Source organism: Coloeus monedula (genome assembly GCF_965178545.1).
Source record: "Coloeus monedula genome assembly, chromosome: 3".
NCBI classification, from domain to species: Eukaryota; Metazoa; Chordata; class Aves; order Passeriformes; family Corvidae; genus Coloeus; species Coloeus monedula.
This window is the reverse complement of record NC_138783.1, coordinates 54037982-54064393: the sequence shown is the minus strand read 5'-3', so window position 1 is coordinate 54064393 and position 26412 is coordinate 54037982. Positions and strand designations below refer to the sequence as shown.

The 26412-nt window shown below is 45.8% G+C and overlaps 1 protein-coding gene across 1 annotated transcript in view; it reads left to right on the top strand.

The window, feature by feature from the left end:
* Positions 1 to 6215: 6215 nt before the first annotated feature.
* The window catches only part of WDFY2 (WD repeat and FYVE domain containing 2), a gene marked incomplete at its 5' end in the record, with an annotated part of 70133 nt that continues 49936 nt past the window's right edge, over positions 6216 to 26412 (top strand). The window contains one exon of the mRNA XM_082278458.1: positions 6216 to 6352. Within this exon, the coding sequence (XP_082134584.1) occupies positions 6216 to 6352 (137 nt within the window). The remainder of the gene's footprint in view (positions 6353 to 26412) is intronic.

Here is a 26412-nt window from a genome sequence, read left to right as displayed (position 1 = left end):
GTCTTTCTTACAGGCTCCCTTTATATATTGAAAGACTGCAATAAGGTTTCCCTGACACCTACTCTTCTCCAGGTTGAATAACCCCCAACTCTCTCTGCCTTTCCTCATAGGAGAGGTGTTCAAGCCCTCTGACCATTTTTGTGGTTATCCTCTGGACCAGCTTTAAGAGGTCCATGTCCTTCCTCTGCTAGGGATGGCAAAGCTGGATGCAGGACTCCAGGTGGGGTCTCACAAGGGCAGAGTAGAGGGGCAGAATCACCTCCCTGAAACTGCTGGCCACACTGCTCTTGTAGCCCAGGGCGTGACTGGTTTTCTGGGCTGTGAGTGCACATTTCTGAGTCATATCCAAGTTTTCATCCACCAGTATTCCCAAGACCTCCTCTGCAGGGCTGTTCCCAGTCCAGTCATCCCCTGGCTTGTATTGGTAATACACTGACCCAGGTGCAGGACCTTGCACTTGGCCTTCTTGAATTTGTGAGGTTTCAGATGGTTGAAAGCATTTTGTCAATCTAACAACATCTACTGTAGGCCCATGTGTAATACATGTGAAGAAAAAAAAAAAAAAACAAGCCAAATGTACAAAAGTTATTGTAATAATTTGTTCCTTGATATTCCCTGGGTATGTTCTTAATTGCACACTCTAGATGAAAGAAAAGGCAATACTTCAAAGCTTTTATATAGTTCATGCATTACATAAGACAAATTCATTTACCTTTCATGCAGGTTACATAGGTGATGTTAATGCATTTTCCAGATACAAAATTGTGTTTGCTGATGATATTTTATGATTCTTCAGTATCACAGAGGGAAGATTTAGGGAAGAAGAAGGTCTTAAGTTCTGAGGCCTAGAAAAATATGAGAATAATGAGCTTAGATGAGAATAATGAGCTTAGATGAATTAGTGGTCAGAAAGTTCTACAAAAAAGACAGTGCACTAAATTACAGAGGTTTTTTTACAGAAAGTTGGAGCCCAAAATGTGAGTAATACTACAGCAGGATCAATGAGGACAAAGGAAACAGCAGTAAGACTGCATACAATGCCAGAACTGCTTATGGGGCAAAATGTATGAGCCAGGAGTTGTCATTTGCAGCCCACACACTGACACAGCATCACTTTTTTTGTTCTCACATGTTCAGTTAGTTACAAAGCCAACAGCACTTGCATGGCAGCTAAAAATGAGTGTATATTTTCTCGATAAGGCACTACATAGGGGTACTGCTGTGTTTATTTTTTAATGCTAATCTTTCTCTCTATAACTTTGACCCAGAGCAGATTCAAGCCCTGTTTCTGATAGGTCCTCATTTTCTTAATGACCACATAAATCAAAACTAATAAAATATAGAAGAAAACTGTCACAATGAGCATGTAGGGCTCATTAATAGAAATATGATAGGTGGTATACTATTCATTGTGTGACTGATAAATACCTGGAGCAAAATAAGGAGCAGTGATTAAATTTGAGGGTGCATTTTTGTAACAGGTTTCATATTTTAAGCAAGATGGACAAGCAAATTTTCCACAGAACATTTTGACACTTCATGAAGTTTGCCTTCCTATATAAAGAGCTCATCTATATTTGTTTCCCACATTCTTCCAAGAATGATGTAGCATATGAAATTAAAAATACTTTTCAGTAACTATCTTATGAAGGCTGTCACTGATGACAAAATAGGAGAAGGACAGAATTTTAAACATGCATTTTTGCAGTTGCATAGAAGTGCAGGTATAGAAGAAATTGTAAATCCTATATATTGTAAATCTGGAAAACATTTGGTTTACAAACAAGCAGAGAAGAAAAGCATGAGAGAGTAAAACACCATATTCAATGAGTATTGAGAGGCAGCTCTACTTGTTGCCAAGTGTTTTTTTACCTTTTTTTAAAATGTGGTTATCTTTTGTGTATACAAGTTCTTTGATTTTGCATGGGTCATTAAGAAGGAGGCCTCAGAAGACAAAATATGGCTTTCTGTCAATAGAGCAGTTTTAAATTTAAGCACTGAATCAGTCAAAGTGCAGTCTTGCTCCCACACTAGCTCCCTTCTTGCAGAGTGAGAGCAACTGGAATCAGATTACTTAATGGCTCAAAAGGGCATGAAGAGTTTGGGCCTAAAAACTAATCACCATAAACCAGTTTTTCTTTATTAGAGGCCTCTTTTGGGGACTTTTACTATTATTCTTACTATTGTTGAGCACTTTGTAAAAGGTCTGGTTTTCCTAGCATCAGCAAAAAGACCAATCTGTTTATTAAATTGCCCTATGGCTACTCAGTGGCCCCAGTGCTTGACAGTTTTAGCTGAAATGTATGAGAGATGTCACTTACACTGCCAGATCATGTAATGGTCATAATTATGCAGAAAACTACAATTACACCAAAACAGAACATGCTGCTGTGCTTTTTGGTCAAAGGATTTTACCTCATCTTGTAATAGGTGTAACAACTTTGCAGAACAGGAGAATCTATAAACACAGGGCTGACAGCAGAGCTGGGTCCTTCAGCTCCCTCCTCTCTGGGCCACTCTTTCCATCTGCAGGTCGGGGTTCTCTCCTGCTTGTCTAGACTGTCACACAGGATGTGGTTACCTACTTTTAAAAACAAATTTAGTATGTAAAACTTAGAAGAATCTCACCCCTGTATGTCTAAAACTCAAGACATAAAAAACCAATCCCAAACCCAACCAGCCAAACAGAAGATGGAGCCAGAGAGCAGGTTTTAAAGCAATTTGCCAGAGAAGATGGGGAATTCGGTTTGCTCCAACTCCTAAACTCCAAACAAGACTGCAGATAAGGAATTGGAGAAAGTCCTTCAAGATTCTGGCGCAGCACAAAAGCATGGAAAAAGGCTCCAACTCTGTGTGAATGCATCAGTCCAAACCAGCACAGCTCCTTCCCCGGGGTCTTCTGTCCTCACCCTGCACATGAATAGCGTGAGCCACAACTGCTGCTTTCAGGCAGGCAGCCTAATTCTGCTCTACCCCATTCAAAAGAGGGAAAGTCAGCCTGCTTCAAGAATATAAAGGCCAAAACTAACAGAGGGATGGATGTTTCATTTACCGAGGTGTCAGCCCAGAACACAGAGTAAGAGAAATGATGCTAAAAACCAAAGATGAGGTAATACTAATTTGATATAAAGTAAGCTGCATTTTTCATTCTGTATTACTGGTGGATACACTCTTCCAAGAAAGTTCATATAATCCAAGTGTACCTTGTAGACAAGAAGTAGAACCTTTGAATGATGTCATCATGTCATCATTTTGCAATTTTCTGAAAAAAGCAAATACTAGAGGAGCATCTTATAATTCTTAAACCTACAAAAATTTTTAATGCAGAAAAATAACTGAATAAGCTTGCTTTTCTTGGCATCAGATTCAGATGCTAAGTTGTCCTGCTTTCAGTCCTAGCAATATTTTTAATCCATGCAATCTGACCTGAAAGCTGTGACAGAAAATGAAAAAAGATATTCTAGGAAGTATTTATGAGATTTATTTCCTTGATTTTTCTTTTCAGTTATATGGGGAAACACTTTTCTAAAGTACCCTAATTTTGCTTCTGTAAGTTCTCATTAAACTTGATGTCTACAGCAATTCTAACTTTGTCTGAACTGTCACACAAGACATGATTCCTGACTTCTGTCATTGTAGGAAAATTGTTTATAAAAAGTTTTTGATTGTTTTGTGTGACAGTGGTAGATCTGAGAGAACACTCAGGTCTTGTTGGTAATTTCCATGTCTTTTCCATCACCACAATACTCTCTAAGCCTGTAAGGGGAGAATGCAAGAGGAAGGTCCAGATTCTCACTTCAAAATATTTCTATGTCTTTGCTGTCTCCCTTCCTCCTCTCCTCAGGTTTCCACATATTAATTTTTCTTCCTGCAGTCATAGCAAAATTGTTTTTGTGTTCAGTAGTTTCCCAACCATATTTCCCCATCTCATCAGGGAGAGTAGAGCATTGACCTCAAGTTTGCACACCTGACAAAATGATGTACCAGACTTCAGGACACATTTCTATTATTCACATACTTTCCTGGTCTTGCAGAGGAAATCTCCATTACAGATAAGCTTCAAAAAAAATGCCCTTAAGAATTTTATCTTGAATAGCCACTGGAATCTCTCTTGCATTGTGTTGTCTTTTTTTTTTTTTCCCCTTCATTTCTCCACAAAGGGTAACTTATTTCCAAAATCAACCATTTATATAAAGCATATATTTGATTTCATAATATTTTTATTTCACTTTAGTCCAAAATGTCTGCCCGCCTTTCAATGTTTTCCTCCAAACAGTGTCTTAAACCTTGAAGGAGTAGTTGGATGTGGAACTCTTTAAGGATATAAGAGAGAGAAGATTAATAAGGGAGAGTGATATTTCAACAGGCAATTGAGGATATCCCAGCTGATTTGGGAGATATGTAGGACCTCCTTCCAATCCTGTGACCCACACCTTTGCCTATCAAGACATTTCTCATTTTCTCAACTACTTTCTTCTTTAAAAGCCTTTTTGGAAAATGTATTCTGGGTCTCCCAAAAGCCTGCAGCCTGCTATCTCCAGCATACGCTCAACCCCTGTTTATCTGTCAGTGATCCACAGTGCCTGATCTTGAGTGCAAACAATTGCAAGCTTGGCAGACTTTACCACACTTCAGTTTAAAAGACATTTTTAGATATATTTTGAAAACTATCAAGTATACCAATCTTCAAAGAATACCTCAGACCTCACCAAGTAGTGAGACAAGCATTTCTATCTGTAGGTCTAGCCTAGGACTGCAGGATCATCCCTAGTGGTAAGAAGGTGGGTCTTTGACTCTTCAGCAGTAGCTCCCTTTTAAGAATTATGAGTAAGAGATATTATCTAGTCCAGTTACACATCATTGGGGAAATTGTTTGAGACTGCAGATTCATTTCCTGTAATCCAGCTGTTGCTGACCAGACCTTTCCTGCTACAGTACACTTGCGGACCTGTCATGTTTAGTTGAAAAGGCTTAAATGTCTCACTGTGCTCCTGCAGACACTGCTTGCTTGTTTGGCAGAAAAGAGATTACAAAACACGGTGAAATTTAAGTTTCTGTCACAAGGAATTGACTTTACCTTTCTTCTGTTGCCTCTATCTATTACATAGGCAACAGAAGTGTGAGTGGGCAATCAGGATTTGTTATGTTGCAGACGCTGCTGTGTGCTACTCCTGGAGAAAAATTAAAACTCCTCATCTTGGATTTTTTCATACCTGATTTTTTTTCCACGGAGAACTGCTGCTCATTGGCTTGGGGTGGGTAAATTTAAAGTTGCAGCTGAAATAGCGCTTTCCAATCTGCTGACAACTTCTGCAATGTAGGACAACACTTCAGACATTGAGCATGATTTTCCAGAATCTTTCGAGACAGATTATGAAAGTTTGGCATATGCCTCGGGAGGAAGTTGCCTTTTCACTGGCTTCAGCACAGAGCTCTGGGCAAGTGATCTGACTTTTTTGGAGTTCAATGAATTTGTCAGGAAAAGTAAGCGAAAAGAAGCCGCTTGATGAAAACGAGCTGCTGGAAGTGTGCTGCGTTTCTCTTAGGAAGAAACTTCCTGGAAGAAAATTTCTGCTGGCGCCGCGCTGCAGCCCTGCCTGCCCGCGTCCCTGTCTAATGCAGCAGCAGCAATCCCATGTTTTCCTTCAGTCCCAGGAAAAACTCAGACAAGGAAATGTAAACAGAGGGAAGCAGCCGCTTAAAGTTCAATCCTCACTCGTTTGTTTTTGGGGTTTTTTTTTCGCCCAGCGGCCACAGCAACGTGGGACGGACCGCACGGAGCCGCACGGTGCCGACAGTCCATAACCAGGCACGGGTCAGGAGAGGGACACACTCCCCGGGCTGCCCCTGAGGCGAGCCGGCGGCGTGGGAGGGCGGCCCTGGCAGGAGAGGTGTGCTTACACCTCCGCCAGGCCGCAGGTTTCCCTTTGCGAAGGCGCAGCACCACAACCCCACTCAGCGAGATGGCGGCGGGAAGCCGCCATTTCCGACCCCTCCGAGCAACGCGCCCCGCCCCGCCCCGCCCCGCCCGGCCCGGCCCGGCCCTCTCGGGGGCGGCGCCGCCGCCGCCGCCGCCCTGTTCCTGCTTCCCAGGGAGCGCCCGGCTCCGGCAAGTCCCTCCTCCGCCTCGGTAGTGCGGGCCGCCTCCCTCCCTCCCTCCCTCCCTCCCCCGGCCGTAGCCTCCTCCGGCGGCAGCGGCGGTGCTCGCCGGCCCCATGGCGGCGGAGCCCCAGCCCAAGGCGCTGACTCGCAAGCCCCTCCTGCTCAACAAAGTGGAGGGCTCGCAGGAGGTGGTGAACATGGCAGCGATAGTGCCCAAGGAGGACGGGGTCATCAGCGTCTCCGAAGACAGGTACCGGGCAGCGGGTGTTCAGCGGGGCCGTGGCGGTGGTCTGTCATCTCCCACCATTGCTGCCGGTGATGGTGGCGGTGGTGGGCCCGCAGCGCGGTGTCCTGGGTGGTGGTGCCCCATCGCCATCGTCACCGGCGAGCGGCGGCGGGAGGTGGCGGGTCCCGCCGGCGAGGGATGGTGGAGGCAGACCTCCAGCATCCCTGTGGGACTGTAGATTCCACCACCCGGAGCTCGGGCAAGCGTCAAGGTGGCGGTGGCCCAGCATGGGGACATTGCTTTAGGCAGACACATCACGTTCTGGAGAAGAAGAAGCCTGGAGCAAGGGTCTCCAGCTTAGTGTCCCACTCCTCCTCCTCCTCCACTGCTGTGTGGGTCAGGGCAGTGACTGGTCTGGGGCGCCGCTGAAACTTGCAGGGTGACTTTTCTTAGCGTAGCTACAATGGGCTCTGAGATTTTCTTCATCACAAGGACTGCCGGGGAGTCTGTGGAGATCTTTGACCTTGCCTGAAGATTGTGGTGGCAGTGGCTGAAACAGTAGTTTTGGTTCCCGTTTCCCCTCTCCAAACGTTTCTTAGTAATTGTTTAAAAATACCATGTATCAGTGATAAAATCTTGGAGTTAAATCCCGTGTTGAAAAGCTGCCAAGGAGGAGAATGCTTTCAGGCCCTTTAGCAGGGCTTCGAAGTGACTGAGGCTGCCCAGAGGCAACTCTTGTCTCTTTTGAAAGAGCTCAAACTTAATTCAGCCCTGCAGCTGGAGCTTCAAAATTCTAACTTGAAGATCTTTTATTTTTAAATAAGTGCTTATTTTTCTTGCAGTGTCCATAAATAGTTATTCTAGGCAGGGTTTCTTTGCAGCTCAGGTGTATGGTGTAACCTGTGTCCTAAGATTGAAAGACACATGTTGACCAGTGTGTCAATATGTTTTGATGCTCGAGAGTATTTGGGTGGACTGTTTCTCATGGATACCTGCTATTCTGTTGAGTGTCTATGTCTCTGCAAGCTTTCTGAAAAACTGACTGTATTTTCTTTCATCTTTCATCTTTGTACAAATTTAAGATCATTTAAGTTCACCCAGGCTGAGGTCTCCAAGTGAACTCTCATATGCCTGGTAGCAAGAGGAGCTGAGCTACTTGGAACAAGTACTCTGTCAAAGGAACTTTAAGCAGAGTTTTACATTGCTATGTGCTCACAATTTTATTGTCTTTACATTTTTTATGTATTTGATGAGGTGTTGAATAAAGCTTGAGCTTGTTTTGGTTCACAGTAGCTTGTTAGGCTTACTCAGCCCATTCTTCTTCCCTGTAAGAAGGTATTCCTGAAATTTATTTCCTCTCATATAGATGTCTCTCTCAATCTCTGCATCTTCCCTCACCTTAGAAAAAAACCCCCGTAGCTTTAGTTGTTGATAACAAGTTGATGCTCCAGGTTGATATTTCTGCGTAGAGAAAGGGATTGATAAGACATCTTTGTTTTCACTGGTAACTGAGATGTCAGCTTCAAGAAACAAGCAGTGAAGAAGAAGCCAGGAGTTTCACACTAGGAAAGTCTGGAGGTTCCCAGGCTATTTTCTGTTTAAAGGAATTAACCAGGTAATGTGCCTGCTTGCGGGGCTTGTTTGCAGCGTCCTTGACATGCTACAAGCTATGATCCTGCCTTTTACTTCTCTAAGCATGAAGATGTTGCTTGATGGCTCTTTCTTTCATTTTGTGCTTGCATTAGCATTTTTATTGTAGTTAAAAGGTTAAGAGTCTAAAACTGACTTGGAAGGAATAGCAGGTTGGGAGTCAAACTTGCAGGTTTTAGGATACCTGGGGTGAAAGCATAATTTGCCAGACTTTCAATACCTGTGTATTATGATTAGGCTTGTGCAGATCCTTATGGCACCTTTTCCTGTTTGGACCTGCCCTCTCGTGTTAGTGTTGACATGGTTGTTTAATGGCCTTGGAATGTGGAGGGCTTTTAGAGCTTCCTGGAAACTGTTAGGGATGGTTATGGAGATGTTATCTGTCCCTTTACTTGTTAGCAAGTAAGTGAGTTTTGTTCATGTTTCCCAGCTTGCAATATGCACTGCTCATATGAGGAAAATGTTCTGAAGCTTCTGTAGAGAACTTCAGCTGGAATGACTTGCCACCTCCAGCACTTGCTTCAGGCTGGGACATCTTCTGTAGGTGGAGGAATTGTTTTGTGGGTGAATGGCTGAACACATCATTATTGAAGTTGCTGGTAGTCTTAGCAAACACAACAGCTAGGTACCACTTTAGAGGTTTTCTTTGCTGTATGATGTGGCCCTGTACACCTAAATCTTTAAAAACAGGAGCTAGCTTGGTCTCTGGTCTCAATTTAGTATGGTACGAATGGTGTTATCTGGTTTTAAAAGACACAAAAGTGGTTTTAGCTATAGCTTGCGGACATAGTCATGCATTATATAGCCTTGAATCATGTTTGTAGCACATACATGCATATTTATTAAGAAATAAAATGAAAACTATGTAATAATAGAGAGTGTGGTTATTCCTCATAAAGAAAGACAGAGGAGGGGAAAGAAGGAATCTTGGGCGGGGGGTGGGGGGAGGGTTACGTATTTAACTAGATTCTGAAGACTTTATGTACCCTACTTTATGTACCTTTTTTAGTGTGTGTCACTTGTACAGATGATGCACACAGATTTTTCTCTTCTGAATCCTGGTCACTCATGTTAATTGAGTGATGTTCATTGTGCCCTAATCCTAGCGGGTTTTCTGATTCTTTATCTGGGCAAAACAGACTGAGCCTGTATCTCTACAGTACAGCTGGTGCGCATGGGAGGGATAAGATATTTTGTGGTTTTTTTCTAAGGAAAGGGATGCACCTGTTTAGACAGGTGAGAGTTAAGGTAGTGGCAACATTTGTTATCCAGGAATGTATAAATCTAATGCAGGATGACCCTAAGAGGTTACTAGCTTTCATCCATGCTCTTCCCCGCCAGCAAACATGTGAAATCAACAGACATATATAGCCAAACATGGAGAGTCTTGAGTGATCCATAGCATTGTATGCTCATGTGAAGCTGAAGTGGGATTTTCCTAATAAGCACAGCTGACCCTAAGTTGTCATCAGCTTCCTCAGTATTAAAAGCATGTGCTACCATTTCAAAATTGCTGAGCATCCTTGTCTTTTGTTGCCTTTGGAGGGAGACGTGGGTGTTGGGCATGTCTGAAAAGTAGGTCACTGACATGTCAAGTTCAGACATATCTAACTCTGTGCTCTGGAGAAGATTCAGTGTCATTAATCTTACCTGAGCATGGGATACGGTGGGACAAGTGCACTGACTCACCCAGCTTTCAGTGCAAGCAGTTCTGCTCAGTGCTGGCACACTTGTGTGTTTCTCAAGAGCCTGCCAGCGATGTGAGTGCTCATTCAGCTGGGCCTTCGATGTGCTGATCATGTGTTACCGTGTGAGACTGGCAGGAGGGGGCTGGGTGTCATCGTGGTAAACCTGCACTTTGCCAATAGCCCTCTTTTTACCACCAGCTGGATTGTAAGTGAGGAAAACTTTCGCAGAGGCTGGTGTAAGCAGCTTTCCTGGTAATTGTGACCTCTGGTCTATGCCCTCTTGTGGGCGGGAGTTCTGTGCTCACTTCCATGCTACGGACCTTGGAAATGTAGGTATTCCAGTCAAGAACTGTCCTCCTGTAAGTATTCACAAGAAGTAAAAATTTTCACAATCAACGGAAAATTGTCAAAACCTTTTCTTTTTAAAAAATGGGCATTCTAGTCTCTTAGAAGGTCACAAGACATAGGAGGAAAATATTTATCCCTTTATCCCACAGCTTTCAAATTTCTATTTAATTTTTTTTTTATTAAAGGAGTAGAGACCTTTGTCTTCTCCATTACCTTGTATTATCTTAAGTTCTTTTTGAACTCGGATGTCTCAGCTTCTTCATATGGATCACTGTACAAACAGTGAGCCCAGACTGCTTATCTTATTAGTGTCTTCATCTCACATAGAGAAAACTCTGCAGAGCTTGTATTGCTAGGTTTGGTTTACAGTTCAAGGATTTTAAATACAGATATGCACTTCAGCTGTTGTCCAAGGCTTGTATTCTGGGTATTCTAACTAGCAAGATTTTTAAGGGGCATGAAAACCTAATGTCCATCTTGTGTAAATGAAAATCTCTTTGCTAAACTAACAGGGAACTAGGAGTGGGAATATGCATATGTGACAAGAAATGTGGGAGTTGTCTTTGGGTTTGTGCTGACATGACCTCTAACATAGAGAACTGTGATCTTTCCACCCTTAAGTACATAAAAAGCAATCTTGTTCTCCTTGTGGTTCTCCTGTCCAGATCCAGAACATTAAGCATGTAGCATTATAGTTCATGCGTGTGAAAAAGCTCTAATGGAACAGTGGGTTTCTTCACACAGTGCTGTGTTCAGGTAGGGTGCAAGGAACCACAGACCCTTGGTAAACTCTCTGAGTTTCCTTTCTCCTGTGGTGGAGTGGTAAAAAGTGATTGCTTTGCCCAGCAATGTGGTTGCAGTACAGGTCTGTAATTCTTGTCTAAGCACAGGGTTACATCACCAGTGTCTTCTCTGCCTTGCGTGTGGCTGTTGGTTAGCAGCAGAAGTGAAGGTGCTGTGAGAACTGATTTTGATGCTGTTTGTGTATATTTATCAGTCTAAGCCTGGAGGTTTCACATCCAGGTGATTGCAGCATGAGCAGTAGCTCAAGCAGTGCAGAAGTTGTGGATGCTCTTCACAGGTGTAAAAAGACTTGTCCCTGCCTGGAGGTTCTTTAAATTTTGATAAAAACATCAGTCACCAATAAAATTGTTGATAGAAATTGAGGAGACCTAGTGCTGTAGATGCAATTTGGTTGCTATTTTTTTTTTTAACTCAATTTTTTGGATATGTCGTAATTTAATGACTGTGTGTTTGGAATAAATGTCAGGGTGGAGGTTAGTGCCGGCTGTTTGTGAGGAAGAAGCGGATGCTGGCGAGAGGCTTAAGAGAGCAGACAGGAGGTCCAAAAGCTCTTGGAATCAGACATTGTTGCAGATGTTGAACAGTAACTGTTCCTGATTTGACTAACATGTATCCTGTTGAGATGCCAAAATCTGAGACTAGTATGCAAAATGTCTTGCTGAGTGCTTGTTGGGAGAGATAAACTCCACTTAGTAACTTGTGGGAGACCTTCCAATGTTGTGCTTTTTTAACCCTCTGTGCCGTTTTGTGCCACCACTTGTTGAAGTTTGTCTGAGCTTATGTTTCCCTTGCCTTAAGATGCTCTCCCCCTCTGTGTCAGCTAAAGATTTAAAGCACAAACATTTAGTCTCATCCCTCTGATTTGAGCTATCCTGAAACTACTAGCTCATGTAGGTCAATGCACAGATTGGTGGAACTCCTGCAGTTGCATTAGGTTCATGTCTTAACTGCAAGATGAGAGCTGCAGAAATGTGCTCTGACCTGACTTGGACCACAGCTTGTACAGACCCAACTTCAGCAGCACAGTTGGGCAGCAGAATAGAGTGGAACCTTAGGTGCTTGAGCCTTCTGAGTTAGAGGTGCAATGGGTTTTACTCCCCTCTCTGTTTTAGAGATTATTCTTTCTGTAAAAGATGTGAGTGAATATATCTTAACTTACAAGCTTTAGCTGGAATAAGAAGAGCTACTTAATACACCTTCTGTTTGCCTCCTGGTAGCCTTTTTTTCTGCCTGTTGCTGAACAGTGTTCTTGAGTTGCAGCAGGTTTTGGGATGATGCATCTGCTTCCCATACTAACCAGTTCTCATTTCTCTTCTTGTCTTCCCTGGCCCCATCTTAATTTCCCTGGCATCTGCTTACACAGAGACTGGATCTCTCATCAGTGTGTCTCATGTCTGTCAGGCTTGGTGACCTTCCCCTGCAGTCTCTCCAGTTCTGCAGCTGAGCAGTGCTTCTCGCCAAGAGGGGACTGCACAATGCCACCTCTGTGTGTGGCCTGTGGACTCTGAAAGAAAAACAAGTGCCAGTTATGGAGTACATGCAGTACAGAGACGGCATATAACTAAAAATATGCTGTTGAAGGAAACTTGTTGGTTTTTCTCCTCAAGATAAAGATGTCTAGAGGAGGCAGTGATGCTGCAGCATGAAATCGCTGCAATACCTAAAACTAAAGGAATTGCAACCGTTTTGAAGCTACTGAACTATTTAAGCAAGGCTGACCTTTCATTGTGGGTCACTTAGCAAACTGAAGGTCTCAAATAGCATGTGACCATTGTAACACAATAGAAATATGTCAGTAGCTTGTTTGAGCTACTTTATAGCATTTTGTTTACTGAGACAGACTTTTCTTTCTCTCTCTCCAGCTGCTCTGGTGCCTGCATGGTGTCTGCCAACCGTGATCTGTGCACAGGTTTCCTAGCAACATCTCTTAGCTGTGTGGTACTACATGGAAGAGAATTGCTCAAAAGTGGCACGAGTTTTGTAAAATGGTGTTTGTAACAGCCCAGAGAGAAGTCAGAAAGTACTTGTCAGCTCAGAGATCAAACGGAAAGGAGAGAGCGGGAGGGCAAAATGCAGGCACTGCGTTGGTGCTTCTGTGGTCAGGAGCTCTAAAAGCTTCTTAAATGATGAGCAATGCCCTGAGGAGAGCAACTGGCTTTTGCACAAGTGTCTTCCGTGCATCACTGTGTTGTGTGCACTGTAACCTCTCAGACACTGAAAGACTATTCACATGAAAACACTGCTTGGCTCTTGTTCCTTCATCACACACTGGCCAAATATGAGTGGGTTTGTACAAAACTTCTGTTATCGGCATGTATTTGCCCAAGGATTTGATAAGAATTGCAGTAGTCCCTAATGCAAGGCCAGAAGCAAGAAAAAACACAGCTGTTTCCCTTCTGCATGCAGTGTGAGGAGTGATGGATACAGCCATGCACTGCTGGTTGTGGCAGGGTGGGATGGGGCACCATGGGACGGAATAGGAGCAGCAGCCATGGAATTCTGAGAATAGCCACACACAGCGGGGCACATCCTGTTCAGCAGAGCCTTGTCCTGCAGGGGGCATTTTAGGAAAGAGAAAACAAAACTTCCTTTTTTTTACTTTTGTGAGGTAAAGAAATTATGTAAATGGGAAAACTATAAAACAAACATCCACACAGGAATGGCAAGTACCCCTGCAAGCAGTTTGGGCAAGTGGCTGGAGCAAGCCTGGAGAAGGAAAGGGACAGTTTCGTGAAAGGAGAAGCAGGAGAGGGCAAGTTTACCAGGCAACCCTCCAGGGAGGGACCTTTACATAATCACAAAGCCATATGCATCTCTTGGGGGTCTTCATATGTCAGTCTGCATGCCTGATGGCTTGAAACTGCACATAAATAATGGCCAGAATGGATATTTGTCTATCAGAAAACAACTAATGAATTTTACAAATGAGACTGTGCCAAAATTTTAGATGGACAAAATGGATTTTTTTAGACGGACAGTACTGGCTTCATCCTCATGAGAGGGAGAACAGTTGTGTAGGCTGGGCTAAAAACCATGGTGTTTTAATTTTTCTCTTAGTCAGGCTGCAGGAAATAGCATTGTGTAACTAACCTTGGCCAGACTTTGAACATATGGGCTTTGCTTGTCACACCATGTGTATTCACCACTTAAATTAAGTTTTTCAGGGAACTCTTAAGGTTTTGAGCACTGAATCAAAGGCGATGCCAAAGCACAGTTCTGGGTAGAAAAGCACGGCTGTTCTGCTGCCAAGTTTACTGCAAAGTTTTGTCTAATGTTGTCTTTTATTCTCCAAGTCCTGTACCATTCCCTCCTACTGTGAGGTGAAAGATCAATGAACTTAGCAGGTTTTTGCAATAACAGTAGTGATCGATCAGCCCCAGAAAGCAATGCTTTTGACCTTTACAGGTCTGTAATCATGGTTTCCTTAGGCGTTGAGTCCTGTGGAGAGAAATCTGAGAAAAGGCTGTCCTAATGTGAAGTGGCCTATTTTGCCACAGGTTGAATTTTCTGAATTCAGGTGATAGAACAAGTACAGTTTTTTGTCGTGAAGGCATATGGAGAGAAGATCCATGCCCGTGTTTAGAATGTGACAAATAATGAGATTTTGCACCTCCAGCAGTGAGTGCAAATGTAGTAAATTTACCTTTGGCTTCAAATTCACTTATAATAGCAAATAAAGGCTTAATTGTATTCTTAAGCAGGAGGTGCATCTGCTTTGTGGAATACTTTGAGGCCTTAAAGTAAACAGTTTTTTTTTTTTTTCTCCTTTAAAGCTATGATAAGGGCTAGTCATGAGTTAGTGCTAAAGCTTTTGCTTTAGCTTAAAATACAGTAAGTTATAGTGAAAACATAATTACATTTATAGAAGCTAGTGCATGCTAGAAGATGGGAGATCAGAGACTTTTGGTGTTGGTAAAGAGCAGTGGTACGTATCCTCCTGGTGCAATGGTTTCAAGATTTAGATATCTAAGTACCAACAGTCTTTGTCTTCCACACTGTTAACTTATCTGTGGCTTGAAATTAAAAAAACCCCATATAAATAGGGACTGAAAAAAGAAGTCCAGTAGGTTTAGTGTGATGCAAGGATAAGAGGAAGTAGGAGAGCACTGAAAATTAGTCTGTTCTGTTGCTTTTCTTGTCACCATTTAGGCTTTCTGTGGCAATACAGCAAAGCTTATCTTATAGATGTCTCCTCCGATTTGGATGCTTTTCCAAGAACACTTACAGTGGGGTTTCTATTCTTACAGGTGCCAGCTGGCACTGCAAGGTCAAGTGATGAACTCACTTTTCTGTAAGGTATTTCTCTATATGTATGTTTCTAGGCCAGTTTAGTACACAAAGATACAGAAGGGATTGCCTTTTCAATTAAAGAATCGCACTTATCTCAAAAAAACTTGTAATGTAATCCCTTTTAAGAGACAGGTCCTCATAAAGTATTTTGCCCAATTTCCAACATACATAAACTTTAGGAATCTGTGCTGTGAAACTGGAAATGATGGCCTGCATTTTGCTTGTAACTAGTTTGCACTCATTTTGCTTATGTGCTGAATTATCCTTACTTTATATATTTTCTTCTTGATCCTAACTGTTATTAAGCTGTATCTTCTCATTCCCATAGTCCATTCTTTTTTTCCCATCCAATACAGAGAAACTCTGCCCTTCCTCTCAGATCTGTGTTTTGCTAGAGCAAATGTGGGCTGTGGAGTCATCCAATGAGCGGTTCAAATGGACATTTCAAAGGCTTCATGTTTTGCAGCACCATGTGCATTCCATCAGATAGAATGAAAGCAGGATTTCCAAGGAGATGCTTTCAGCTTTGATGGCAAGGGCATAGCCTGTGGTCCAGCCTAGCTTTTACTGCATGCAGGGTTGGCTAAAGACAGCTGCAGCATTCTGATGGCAGTAGAGGTCCTCTATGCGTGTCTTGTCTGGATTTAGGAATCATGCCTTGGCTTCACTGGCTTTTTCAGCAGCTCCACCAACAATAAGCAGTTGTCAAAGGATCATTGCCCTTCTGTAGTTACTGGAAGTCCAGCAGGAAGGGTCATGCCTGTGCTGTTCTCCAACATCAGGCATACAGCCCTTGTGTTTGTTCTTGTCCTGTTGGTCCTATTGATTCAGACTCCTGTGGCACAGGACTCTTTGATCAGGCAGAGCCTCAGCACAGTCTGCTTTCTCCTGGCCAGGAGCTTAATGGGAGGTGAAAGGGTCTTTGCTGAATAGTCCTGTGTTTGTCTTCTAGACATAAATGTTCTCTGTGCTTTTATTATGCCATGGGAACAATTTACTTTAGCATAGGCAGAAACAAATACTGATAAAAACTAGAGATCTAAGTAGGGCAGTGTAGTAGTACTAATACGGGAAAAAGAGGACAAAAGCAGTCTCAACATTAATTGTGCTGAAGAGAGAGGGTGAAAAGATAATGTATCTGTCAAATCAAAATTGACACCTTTGGCTTTATTGTCCCCTAGGCCTGGACTGATGATATGTAATTACTGGAATTAAGAAGTTAATACTTTTTGTGGCAGTCAAGTGATATGTTTTATTCTGTTCCACTGAGTCCTATGTCCCATTCAGTCAGAACAACTAAAATTAAGCCCAAAAAGAGCACTTTGGGTCTACCAAAGCCTTGCCTGGGCTGCTCTGTGGGCTGCCCTAGCGACTGAGACTTTTAGTGGTGTCTGATGAGCAAAAGCCTGTCTGGTGCTACCTCAAGTTTTCCAAGTTCTGTTACATCTTAATTTTTTGAGACAACTGCCAGTGCCAGCTAATGCAAAGAATGGATGTATGCTGGATTTCCTCAGGCAGGAGCAAGAGGGGAAAGCAGCTTGTTTAAGAGTGTCAGCTGTAATGGGTGGTGGACCACTGCATTTGGCACAGTATGTTACATACAGGGGTTGGTTACACAATGTATAGGCACTAATCCATTTCCAAAGAGTTCAGTCTCTTCCCTTCAGGAAATGATTCAGACTTTATAAACTAATCTCTTCTTGGTACCTTCTGCAAGTGCCAGTAAATGAGTGGGAATAAATGAATCCATCATCATGCTTTGAAAATATCAACTGCTAAATGATCCTGCCAGATTTCCAGCAGGGACATCAGCTCAGACCCATACAAACACTGAACTTGCAGCTTCACACTCTGATCTCTGTTGCTGCCAAGTTTATTTGTAGCTAAAAGGCCAAAGCACATAAAATTTTGGAGAGCCTGCTATGGTGCTTGGAGTACCATGGCAGTCTGAGCTGTGAAGCGCCAGCAGATGAACAGCCCTGTTGGATGGGCTGTTGCAGAGACCTCTCAGCCCTGCTGCAGGCAGGATTTCTACAGGCTGCCCAGCTGCAGGCTTTTCCTTGGGGGGAACATTTGGGATCTCTGTTGTTTGCCATTTCATCTTCCCCTTTGCATGCTCTTTATGGTTCCTGATACAGTTGGGGAGCACAAGGCTAGGGGGAAGGGAAGAGATCCCACAGTAGCTTATACCACTGATTCAAGTGTTGATTTTGGAGTGGAGGATTAAAAGTAAGAGATGGGGGTTTTTTGTTAAACAAGAAATGCTGTAAATGCTGTTGGTCACAGCCCTTCAGTTTCCAGCAGTAAGCTTTTCCACAAATACTGTTGCTAACCCGTATTATTATGCTGGAGAAAGCAGTAGGGAAAGGGAGCTATGAATGTACTGATTGTTTAAAAAAATAATTACATGCTCTAGTGGCTGAAAAATGCATGACTTTCATCTGAATTCTGAAAGCTCTTCTGTGATTTCAGATGCTTTTACTCCTACTTTCCCTCCTTCCTTCATTCTTTAGTAGATGAGAGAGAAGCTTGGTGAGGATTTCCTTTATAAGTTTGTGTGACCAGGAAACCAAGCCAAAAAGTTGTCATCCCCAACTGGTTTCATCCACAGCATCCTTTTGATCACAGCTTATATTCGTTCTCTAAAAACCTGATGACCTAAAACCTCGTCTTCGAGGAAGCAGGCATGAACATTGTTGTCTGGCTTTTATGAGGAGTGAACACACCTGAATAGAATGCCCAAGGACTGCTAATATTGAGTTCACCAGCAGGAAGCATGGATAAACCTCACCCACAGCTTGGTCTGCCTCAGTCAGTCTCCTGTGGTCTTTCCTGTGCTTTAAAACTGAACTTATGTTCACATGCCCTTTTTGACACAAACAGACATTTTTAAGAGTCAAATTCTTTTAGAAACAAGCGTAACTGTTATTCAGCTATTAAGCACAAAACCTGAACTATTAAATGTGTAGGCAAGTGTTTTGTATACAAAATGATATGGGAGAAGTAGATAAATAACCACTTTGACAAAAATTCTGGAGATAGGAAAAGCAATGACATGGGTAATTGCTTAGTGATCTGTGTTCATGTTTAGCACGTGGATTAAAAAGTGCCAACAGTGGTTTCAAAAAGTGGTGCATGTGCATGTGTTGACACCTCAGATTCAATGGTATTTTTCCAGAAATAAATGGTACTGCCTGTGTTTGAAGGCAAGGTCCTAGCTTGCAAGCTGGTTGTTGTGATATTCTGAAGCATTATCCTGGCAGTTGTCATCTTTTTGCTTTGAGTTTCATTTCCCTTTATTGCTGTGTATGATAACTCTAAGCCGAGAAATGGTTTTTATTCAGTTATTGACCAATGCCATTACACCGACCTCAGGCTAATAAAAATGAGGGAGGGAAAGTGGGAAAATATGGACCACCTTGAGATATTATTGTTGTGTACAATGTAACAAGAAAGAGCTCTTGTCAGGGTGAACAGCCAACCCCTTGTTCTCACTTTCTTGTTCTTTTAGACAAGCCCAGTATTGCACAAGATGGTTGGTGTATACAGGGATCAATACTGTTTCCTTTTTTTAATGGCTCCATGAATCAGCTGGGAGATATGGGCAGCTGAACCCATGGCCAGTTGCTATAGGGACTGTATTTCTAATAAATTAAATAGTGTGAGAGTATATTTCAAGCACGGTGTTGGGGTTTTAGTTTAGTCTTAGGTTTTTTTTCTGTTAAAGGAATTTTCTCCCATATGCATGTTGCTAGGGGACAAATAGCTGTACTTAAGAAAGACAAAAAGGGAGTGGGGCGGGCCTGGCTACTTTTTTGTCTACACCTGGGTGTGGGGGCAGTTCGCTCTGAGCGTCCGGAGAGAGAAGCTGCAGAGAAAGGAGCTGCTGCTTCTTCTTTTTTTTGGCCGTTCTTCTCTTCCTGCTGGAAACAACGCCGGGACCCCAAAAGCCGCTTTCCCTGCCCTGCTGGAGGCCGAGCTGTGGCTGCCCTGCCCCGCTGCTGCTGCTTCGAGCTTTTGCTACGCTGTAGCCCTGCTCGCCCTGCCTGCCTGGGCCTCTGTGGGGTTCTCCCATCTGGATACATCTCGCCTGCCACCCGGGATTTGCGTTCGTCCCTGCCGCTCCTGCCTGCCGTTTCCAGCCTGCTGCTCCTGAGAGTCCGGGATCGGCTGCCCAGGGGTTTGTGAAGCCTTTGTCCCATCCCTTCCCGGGATCCCAGGCCGCCATTGCCCGCGTGTTTCCCGAGCTCGCTCCGGAGCGCCCCCTGCAGCCGCGGGGGAACCATCGCACCTGCCCTGCTCACCGGGAGCCGCCAGCGCCCCTGCCGGCTGCGAACGGAACTGCACCCGAGGGGAAATAGCCTGACAGCCGAGAAGGCTGGCACTGGGTTTGTGTGTGCTGTTACTGTCATAGTTGTTGTTGTTTTTGTTTGACTGGTTATATACATATACATATATATATATATATATATAGTAAAGAACTGTTATTCCTATTTCCCACATCTCTGCCTGAAGGCCCTTGATTTCAAAATATAATAACTTGGAGGGAAAAAGGGTTATATCTGCCACTTCAAGGGGGGCTTCTGCCTTCCTTAGCAGACACCTGTCTTTCAAAACCGAGACAGATCTTGGCGCCCAATGTGGGGCCTGAGGGCATTAAGAGAGAGAGGTGAAAAAAAAAAAAAAAAAGGAATAACAGTTCTTGGAACTTTATTTTGTGTGCCAGATATAGGAACCTTGTTAGGCTGCACTATGTGGTCTAGTTTACCCTGGTTCGGGTGGCATGTGGCCGTAGCTATATTCTTCCCCTTTGCAGCTCCTTACTTGAATCTGGGTCCTCTGACTAAGGCTACCATTGCTGTTATCCAGCTTGCGTTATGGGTTGAGAAGGTGAGGAATTCATGGGTTTTTAGCTTCCTCCGGAATGTGGGCACATGGATAAACGGCTATCACACACTGAGCACATGTTTTTGGGGTTATGTTAACAATGGTACCTTCTGTGAGGAAATGACACCAGGGGAAGTTTTCCCCCAACCCCTCAACCAGTTCTTCGGGCCCACCCCATCAATTTTCGAAGGGTTTAAATTCCCTCTGAATATTAACCATCTGCTGCTGATAGGCCTACTCTATTTAGCACTCAAGGATAAGTTGAGATTGGCTTGGATATCTACCCGGACACCAGCCCCAGAGACTAGAGATCCTGCCCCAGAACCTGACCTGGCCCCAGAGAGTAGAGTTCCTACCCCAGAGCCTGATCCTGCCCCAGAACCTGACATGGCCCCAGACACAAGAGATCCTACCCCAGAGCCCTATCCTGCCCCAGAACCTGGCACGGCCCCAGACACTAGAGATCCTACCCCAGAGACTGACGTAGCCCCAGACACTAGAGACCCCGCCCCACAGACTGATACCGCCCAACAGTCCACCTCAGAAATGGACTACCCAAACTGGGTGGGGGTACTGGCAAAAGGGATGCAAGAGATGTGCCAAGAGATGGGTCAGGTGCGCCAGGGGATATGCCAGGAGATGGGCCAGGTGCGCCAGGAGATGTGCCAGGAGATGGGCCAGGTGCGCAAGGAGATGTGCCAGGAGATGGGCCAGGTGCGCAAGGAGATGTGCCAGGAGATGGGCCAGGTGCGCCAGGAGATATGCCAATTGCTAAGGGAATACACCTCCTCAGCTAGTGAAAAGCCCTCTCCCTGCCCCAAAGAGGGTGAGTCCGATGGTACAGCAGTAGAACCCACGGATGTTACAACCGTCCAGGCTTCAGCTGAACCACAAGGACAACCACAGCCAGCAGCAGTCGCCCCTGTGCAAAGGAGGAAGTGTAAGACCAAATCAGTACGACCAGTTAATGATGATGGACAACCAGGGCCCTCACAACCAGCAGGAGAGCCAGAGCCAGAAATCATCACTGAGTCCCTGTCGTACGACAGTCTCCGCACTATGCGAAACGACATTGTGCGAAGGGGGCGTGAGCCTTATACCACCTGGCTGCTTCGGGTTTGGGACCTTATGGGCACAAGTGTGCAACTGGATAGTGGTGAGGCAAGGTATCTGGGATCATTGACCCAGGACCCAGGTGTGGACCAGGTATTTGTGAGGGAGCCAGGGCCCCTTTCTCTCTGGGAGCGGCTCTTAATGAGTGTGAGAGAAAGGTTCATTCACAAAGAAAGAATGCAGGAGTACCATCATAGAATGCAGTGGAAGACACTCGAGCAAGGGATTCAACAGCTAAGAGAGGTGGCAATATTAGAGGTACTCTTTGGGAGGGATGGACAGCATGATAATGACCCCGATAAGGTCAGGTGCACAGGACAGATGATGTGGAACCTGGCAAGGCTGGGGCCATCGCAATACACCACCTTCATTGCAACGATTGATGCTGACAATACCCGAGAAACCGTGGGCTCTGTTGCCAGCAAGCTCAGGCATTATGACAGCATGATCAATGGCCCGCTGAAAGCTCATGTCTCTGCTGTGGTCCAGGACCTCAAAGAGGAGATGAAGGAGATGAGGAAGGAAATGAGGGAGGAGATGAGGGAGGAGATGAGGGAGGAGATGAGGAGGGTCAGTGTGGCACCAGTGCGAGTCACAGGCCCCCAAGTCAGAGCCCGTCGTCCCCCTGCTAGAGAGAGAGGGTACACCCCACGAGCTGAGCTGTGGTTTTTCCTGTGTGAGCATGGGGAAGACATGAGAAGGTGGGATGGGAAACCCACCTCTGTCCTGGCAGCGCGGGTGCGTGAACTCAAGGAGGGAGGCACTAACCGAGGGGGTTCCGCTAAGGTGAAGGTAGCCTCAGCCTCCCGTGACCGAGCTGCCAGATATTTCAGAAGGGAGGATGATATGTCGGATCCCCTTGAAGGTACCTCGAGCATGTACACCCAGGGAAAGAATGATAACCAGGGCTAGAGGGGCCCTGCCTCTAGCCAGGAAGAGGCACGGGAGAACCGAGTTTTCTGGACGGTGTGGATCCGATGGCCTGGCACATCAGAGCCACAAAAATATGATGCATTGGTTGATACTGGGGCACAGTGTACTTTAATGCCATCGGGACATGTGGGGGCAGAACCTGTATCCATCGCTGGGGTGACCGGGGGATCACAGCAGTTGACCCTTTTGGAAGCTGAGGTGAGCCTGACTGGGAAGGAGTGGCAAAAGCATCCGATTGTGACCGGCCCAGAGGCCCCGTGTATTCTGGGCATAGACTTCCTCCGGAATGGCTATTACAAAGACCCAAAAGGACTCAGGTGGGCATTTGGTATTGCTGCTGTGGAGGCAGAGGGCATTAGGCAATTGAACACCCTGTCTGGACTATCTGAGAATCCTTCTGCAGTTGGGCTCCTGAAAGTGGAAGAGCAACGAGTGCCAATTGCCACCTCGACAGTGCACCGCCGGCAGTATCGGACAAATCGAGATGCTGTGATCCCCATCCACAAGATGATCCGCGAGCTGGAGAGCCAAGGGGTGGTCAGCAAGACCCACTCACCCTTCAACAGCCCCATCTGGCCTGTGCGCAAGTCTGATGGGGAATGGAGACTGACTGTGGACTATCGTGCCCTGAATGAAGTGACTCCACCGCTGAGCGCTGCCGTGCCGGACATGTTGGAGCTCCAGTACGAGCTGGAGTCCAAAGCAGCAAAGTGGTACGCCACTATTGACATTGCCAATGCATTCTTCTCTATTCCTCTGGCAGCAGAGTGCAGGCCTCAGTTTGCCTTCACATGGAGGGGCGTGCAGTACACCTGGAACCGACTGCCCCAGGGGTGGAAGCACAGTCCCACCATCTGTCATGGACTGATCCAGACTGCACTAGAAAAGGGTGGGGCTCCAGAACATCTGCAGTACATTGATGACATCATTGTGTGGGGGAACACCGCGACCGAAGTGTTTGAGAAAGGAGAGAGAATAATTCAAATTCTCCTGCAAGCTGGTTTTGCCATCAAGAAGAGCAAGGTCAAGGGACCTGCCCGAGAGATCCAGTTCCTGGGAGTAAAGTGGCAAGATGGACGGCGTCAGATTCCTACTGAGGTCATCAATAAGATCACAGCAATGTCTCCACCGACCAACAAGAAGGAAACACAAGCTTTCCTAGGCGCTATAGGTTTCTGGAGGATGCACATTCCCGAGTACAGCCAGATCGTGAGTCCTCTCTACCTGGTTACCCGCAAGAAGAACGATTTCCACTGGGGCCCTGAACAGCAGCAAGCCTTCGCCCAGATCAAACAGGAAATTGCTCACGCCGTAGCCCTTGGCCCAGTCAGGACAGGACCAGAGGTGAAGAACGTGCTCTACTCTGCAGCCGGGAACAATGGTCTGTCCTGGAGCCTCTGGCAGAAGGTGCCTGGTGAGACTCGGGGCCGACCACTGGGATTCTGGAGCCGAAGCTACAGAGGGTCTGAAGCCAACTACACTCCCACAGAGAAGGAAATCCTGGCAGCTTATGAAGGAGTCCAGGCTGCCTCAGAAGTAATTGGCACAGAGGCACAACTCCTCCTGGCACCCCGACTACCGGTGCTGGGGTGGATGTTCAAAGGAAAGGTTCCCTCCACGCATCACGCCACCGACGCTACTTGGAGCAAATGGATTGCCCTCATCACGCAGCGCGCTCGAATTGGAAACCCAAGTCGCCCTGGGATCTTGGAAATAATTACGAACTGGCCGGAAGGTGAGACTTTTGGGTTATCTTCTGAAGAAGAAGAGGAGCAGGTGACACGTGCTGAAGAAGCCCCACCATATAACGAGCTACCAGAGAGTGAAAGACAATACGCCCTCTTCACTGATGGTTCCTGCCGAATTGTAGGCGCTAGCCGGAAATGGAAAGCCGCTGTATGGAGCCCCACACGACAAGTTGCACAGGCTACTGAAGGAGAAGGTGGATCGAGCCAATTTGCTGAGCTCAAAGCTGTTCAATTAGCTCTGGACATAGCTGAAAGAGAGAAGTGGCCAAAGCTCTACCTCTACACTGATTCATGGATGGTAGCCAATGCTCTGTGGGGTTGGCTAGAAAGGTGGAATAAGGCAAACTGGCAGCGCAGAGGAAAACCAATCTGGGCTGCTGAAGAGTGGAAAGACATTGCCACTCGGGTAGAGAAGCTATCCGTGAAGGTCCGTCATGTAGATGCTCACATCCCCAAGAGCCGGGCTAATGAAGAACATCGTAACAACAAACAGGTAGATCAGGCTGCGAAAATAGAGGTGTCCCAGATAGACTTAGATTGGCAACATAAAGGAGAACTGTTCCTAGCTCGATGGGCCCATGATGCCTCAGGTCATCAGGGCAGAGATGCCACCTATAAGTGGGCACGAGACCGAGGGGTGGATCTAACCATGGACAGTATCTCCCAGGTTATCCATGATTGTGAGACATGCGCTGCGATCAAGCAGGCCAAGCGGGTGAAGCCTCTGTGGTACGGTGGGCGATGGTCCAAATACAAGTATGGGGAGGCCTGGCAGATTGATTACATCACACTGCCTCAAACCCGCCAAGGCAAGCTCTATGTGCTCACAATGGTAGAAGCCACCACTGGATGGCTGGAGACCTACCCTGTGCCTCACGCCACTGCCCGGAACACCATCCTGGGCCTGGAAAAGCAAGTCCTTTGGAGGCATGGCACCCCTGAGAGAATCGAGTCTGACAATGGGACTCATTTCAAGAACAGCCTTATAAACACCTGGGCTAGAGAACATGGCATAGAGTGGGTGTACCACATCCCTTACCATGCACCAGCAGCTGGGAAGGTTGAGCGGTGTAATGGATTGCTTAAAACCACCTTGAAGGCACTGGGTGGGGGGACTTTCAAAAACTGGGAGATGCATTTAGCAAGAGCCACCTGGTTAGTTAACACCCGAGGCTCCACCAGCCGAGCAGGCCCTGCCCAATCCGAACCCCTACAAACAACAGACGGAGATAAGGTTCCAGTGGTGCACATGAGAGGTATGCTTGGAAAAACTGTTTGGGTAAAGTCTGCCTTGAGCAAAGACAAACCCATCCGTGGGGTCGTTTTTGCTCAGGGACCAGGTTGCACCTGGTGGGTGATGCAAAAGGATGGAGAGACCCGATGCTTACCTCAAGGGGACCTTGTTTTAGGGTGAACTACCCATGACTCTGTACTTGTATCACTATCAGCATGTATATTTGTGTATAATTTGGGTAATGCATAGATTTATATGGTTAAGAAAAAAGTTAAGTTTCATGTAACATGTTAGTATGGGAAAAAATTCGGGGTGGATAATGTTGGGGTTTTAGTTTAGTCTTAGGTTTTTTTTCTGTTAAAGGAATTTTCTCCCATATGCATGTTGCTAGGGGACAAATAGCTGTACTTAAGAAAGACAAAAAGGGAGTGGGGCGGGCCTGGCTACTTTTTTGTCTACACCTGGGTGTGGGGGCAGTTCGCTCTGAGCGTCCGGAGAGAGAAGCTGCAGAGAAAGGAGCTGCTGCTTCTTCTTTTTTTTGGCCGTTCTTCTCTTCCTGCTGGAAACAACGCCGGGACCCCAAAAGCCGCTTTCCCTGCCCTGCTGGAGGCCGAGCTGTGGCTGCCCTGCCCCGCTGCTGCTGCTTCGAGCTTTTGCTACGCTGTAGCCCTGCTCGCCCTGCCTGCCTGGGCCTCTGTGGGGTTCTCCCATCTGGATACATCTCGCCTGCCACCCGGGATTTGCGTTCGTCCCTGCCGCTCCTGCCTGCCGTTTCCAGCCTGCTGCTCCTGAGAGTCCGGGATCGGCTGCCCAGGGGTTTGTGAAGCCTTTGTTCCTTCCCTTCCCGGGATCCCAGGCCGCCATTGCCCGCGTGTTTCCCGAGCTCGCTCCGGAGCGCCCCCTGCAGCCGCGGGGGAACCATCGCACCTGCCCTGCTCACCGGGAGCCGCCAGCGCCCCTGCCGGCTGCGAACGGAACTGCACCCGAGGGGAAATAGCCTGACAGCCGAGAAGGCTGGCACTGGGTTTGTGTGTGCTGTTACTGTCATAGTTGTTGTTGTTTTTGTTTGACTGGTTATATACATATACATATATATATATATATATATAGTAAAGAACTGTTATTCCTATTTCCCACATCTCTGCCTGAAGGCCCTTGATTTCAAAATATAATAACTTGGAGGGAAAAAGGGTTATATCTGCCACTTCAAGGGGGGCTTCTGCCTTCCTTAGCAGACACCTGTCTTTCAAAACCGAGACACACGGGGATCTGGCTGGCTGTGGTGTCTGGTTGTTGGTATCAGGCACTGTTCTTGCCGTCAGCCAGTTTGTACAGGCAGTCCCCATACAGGGTTTGGGAGTCGGCTTCTACCAGGGACTGTTCCCAGTA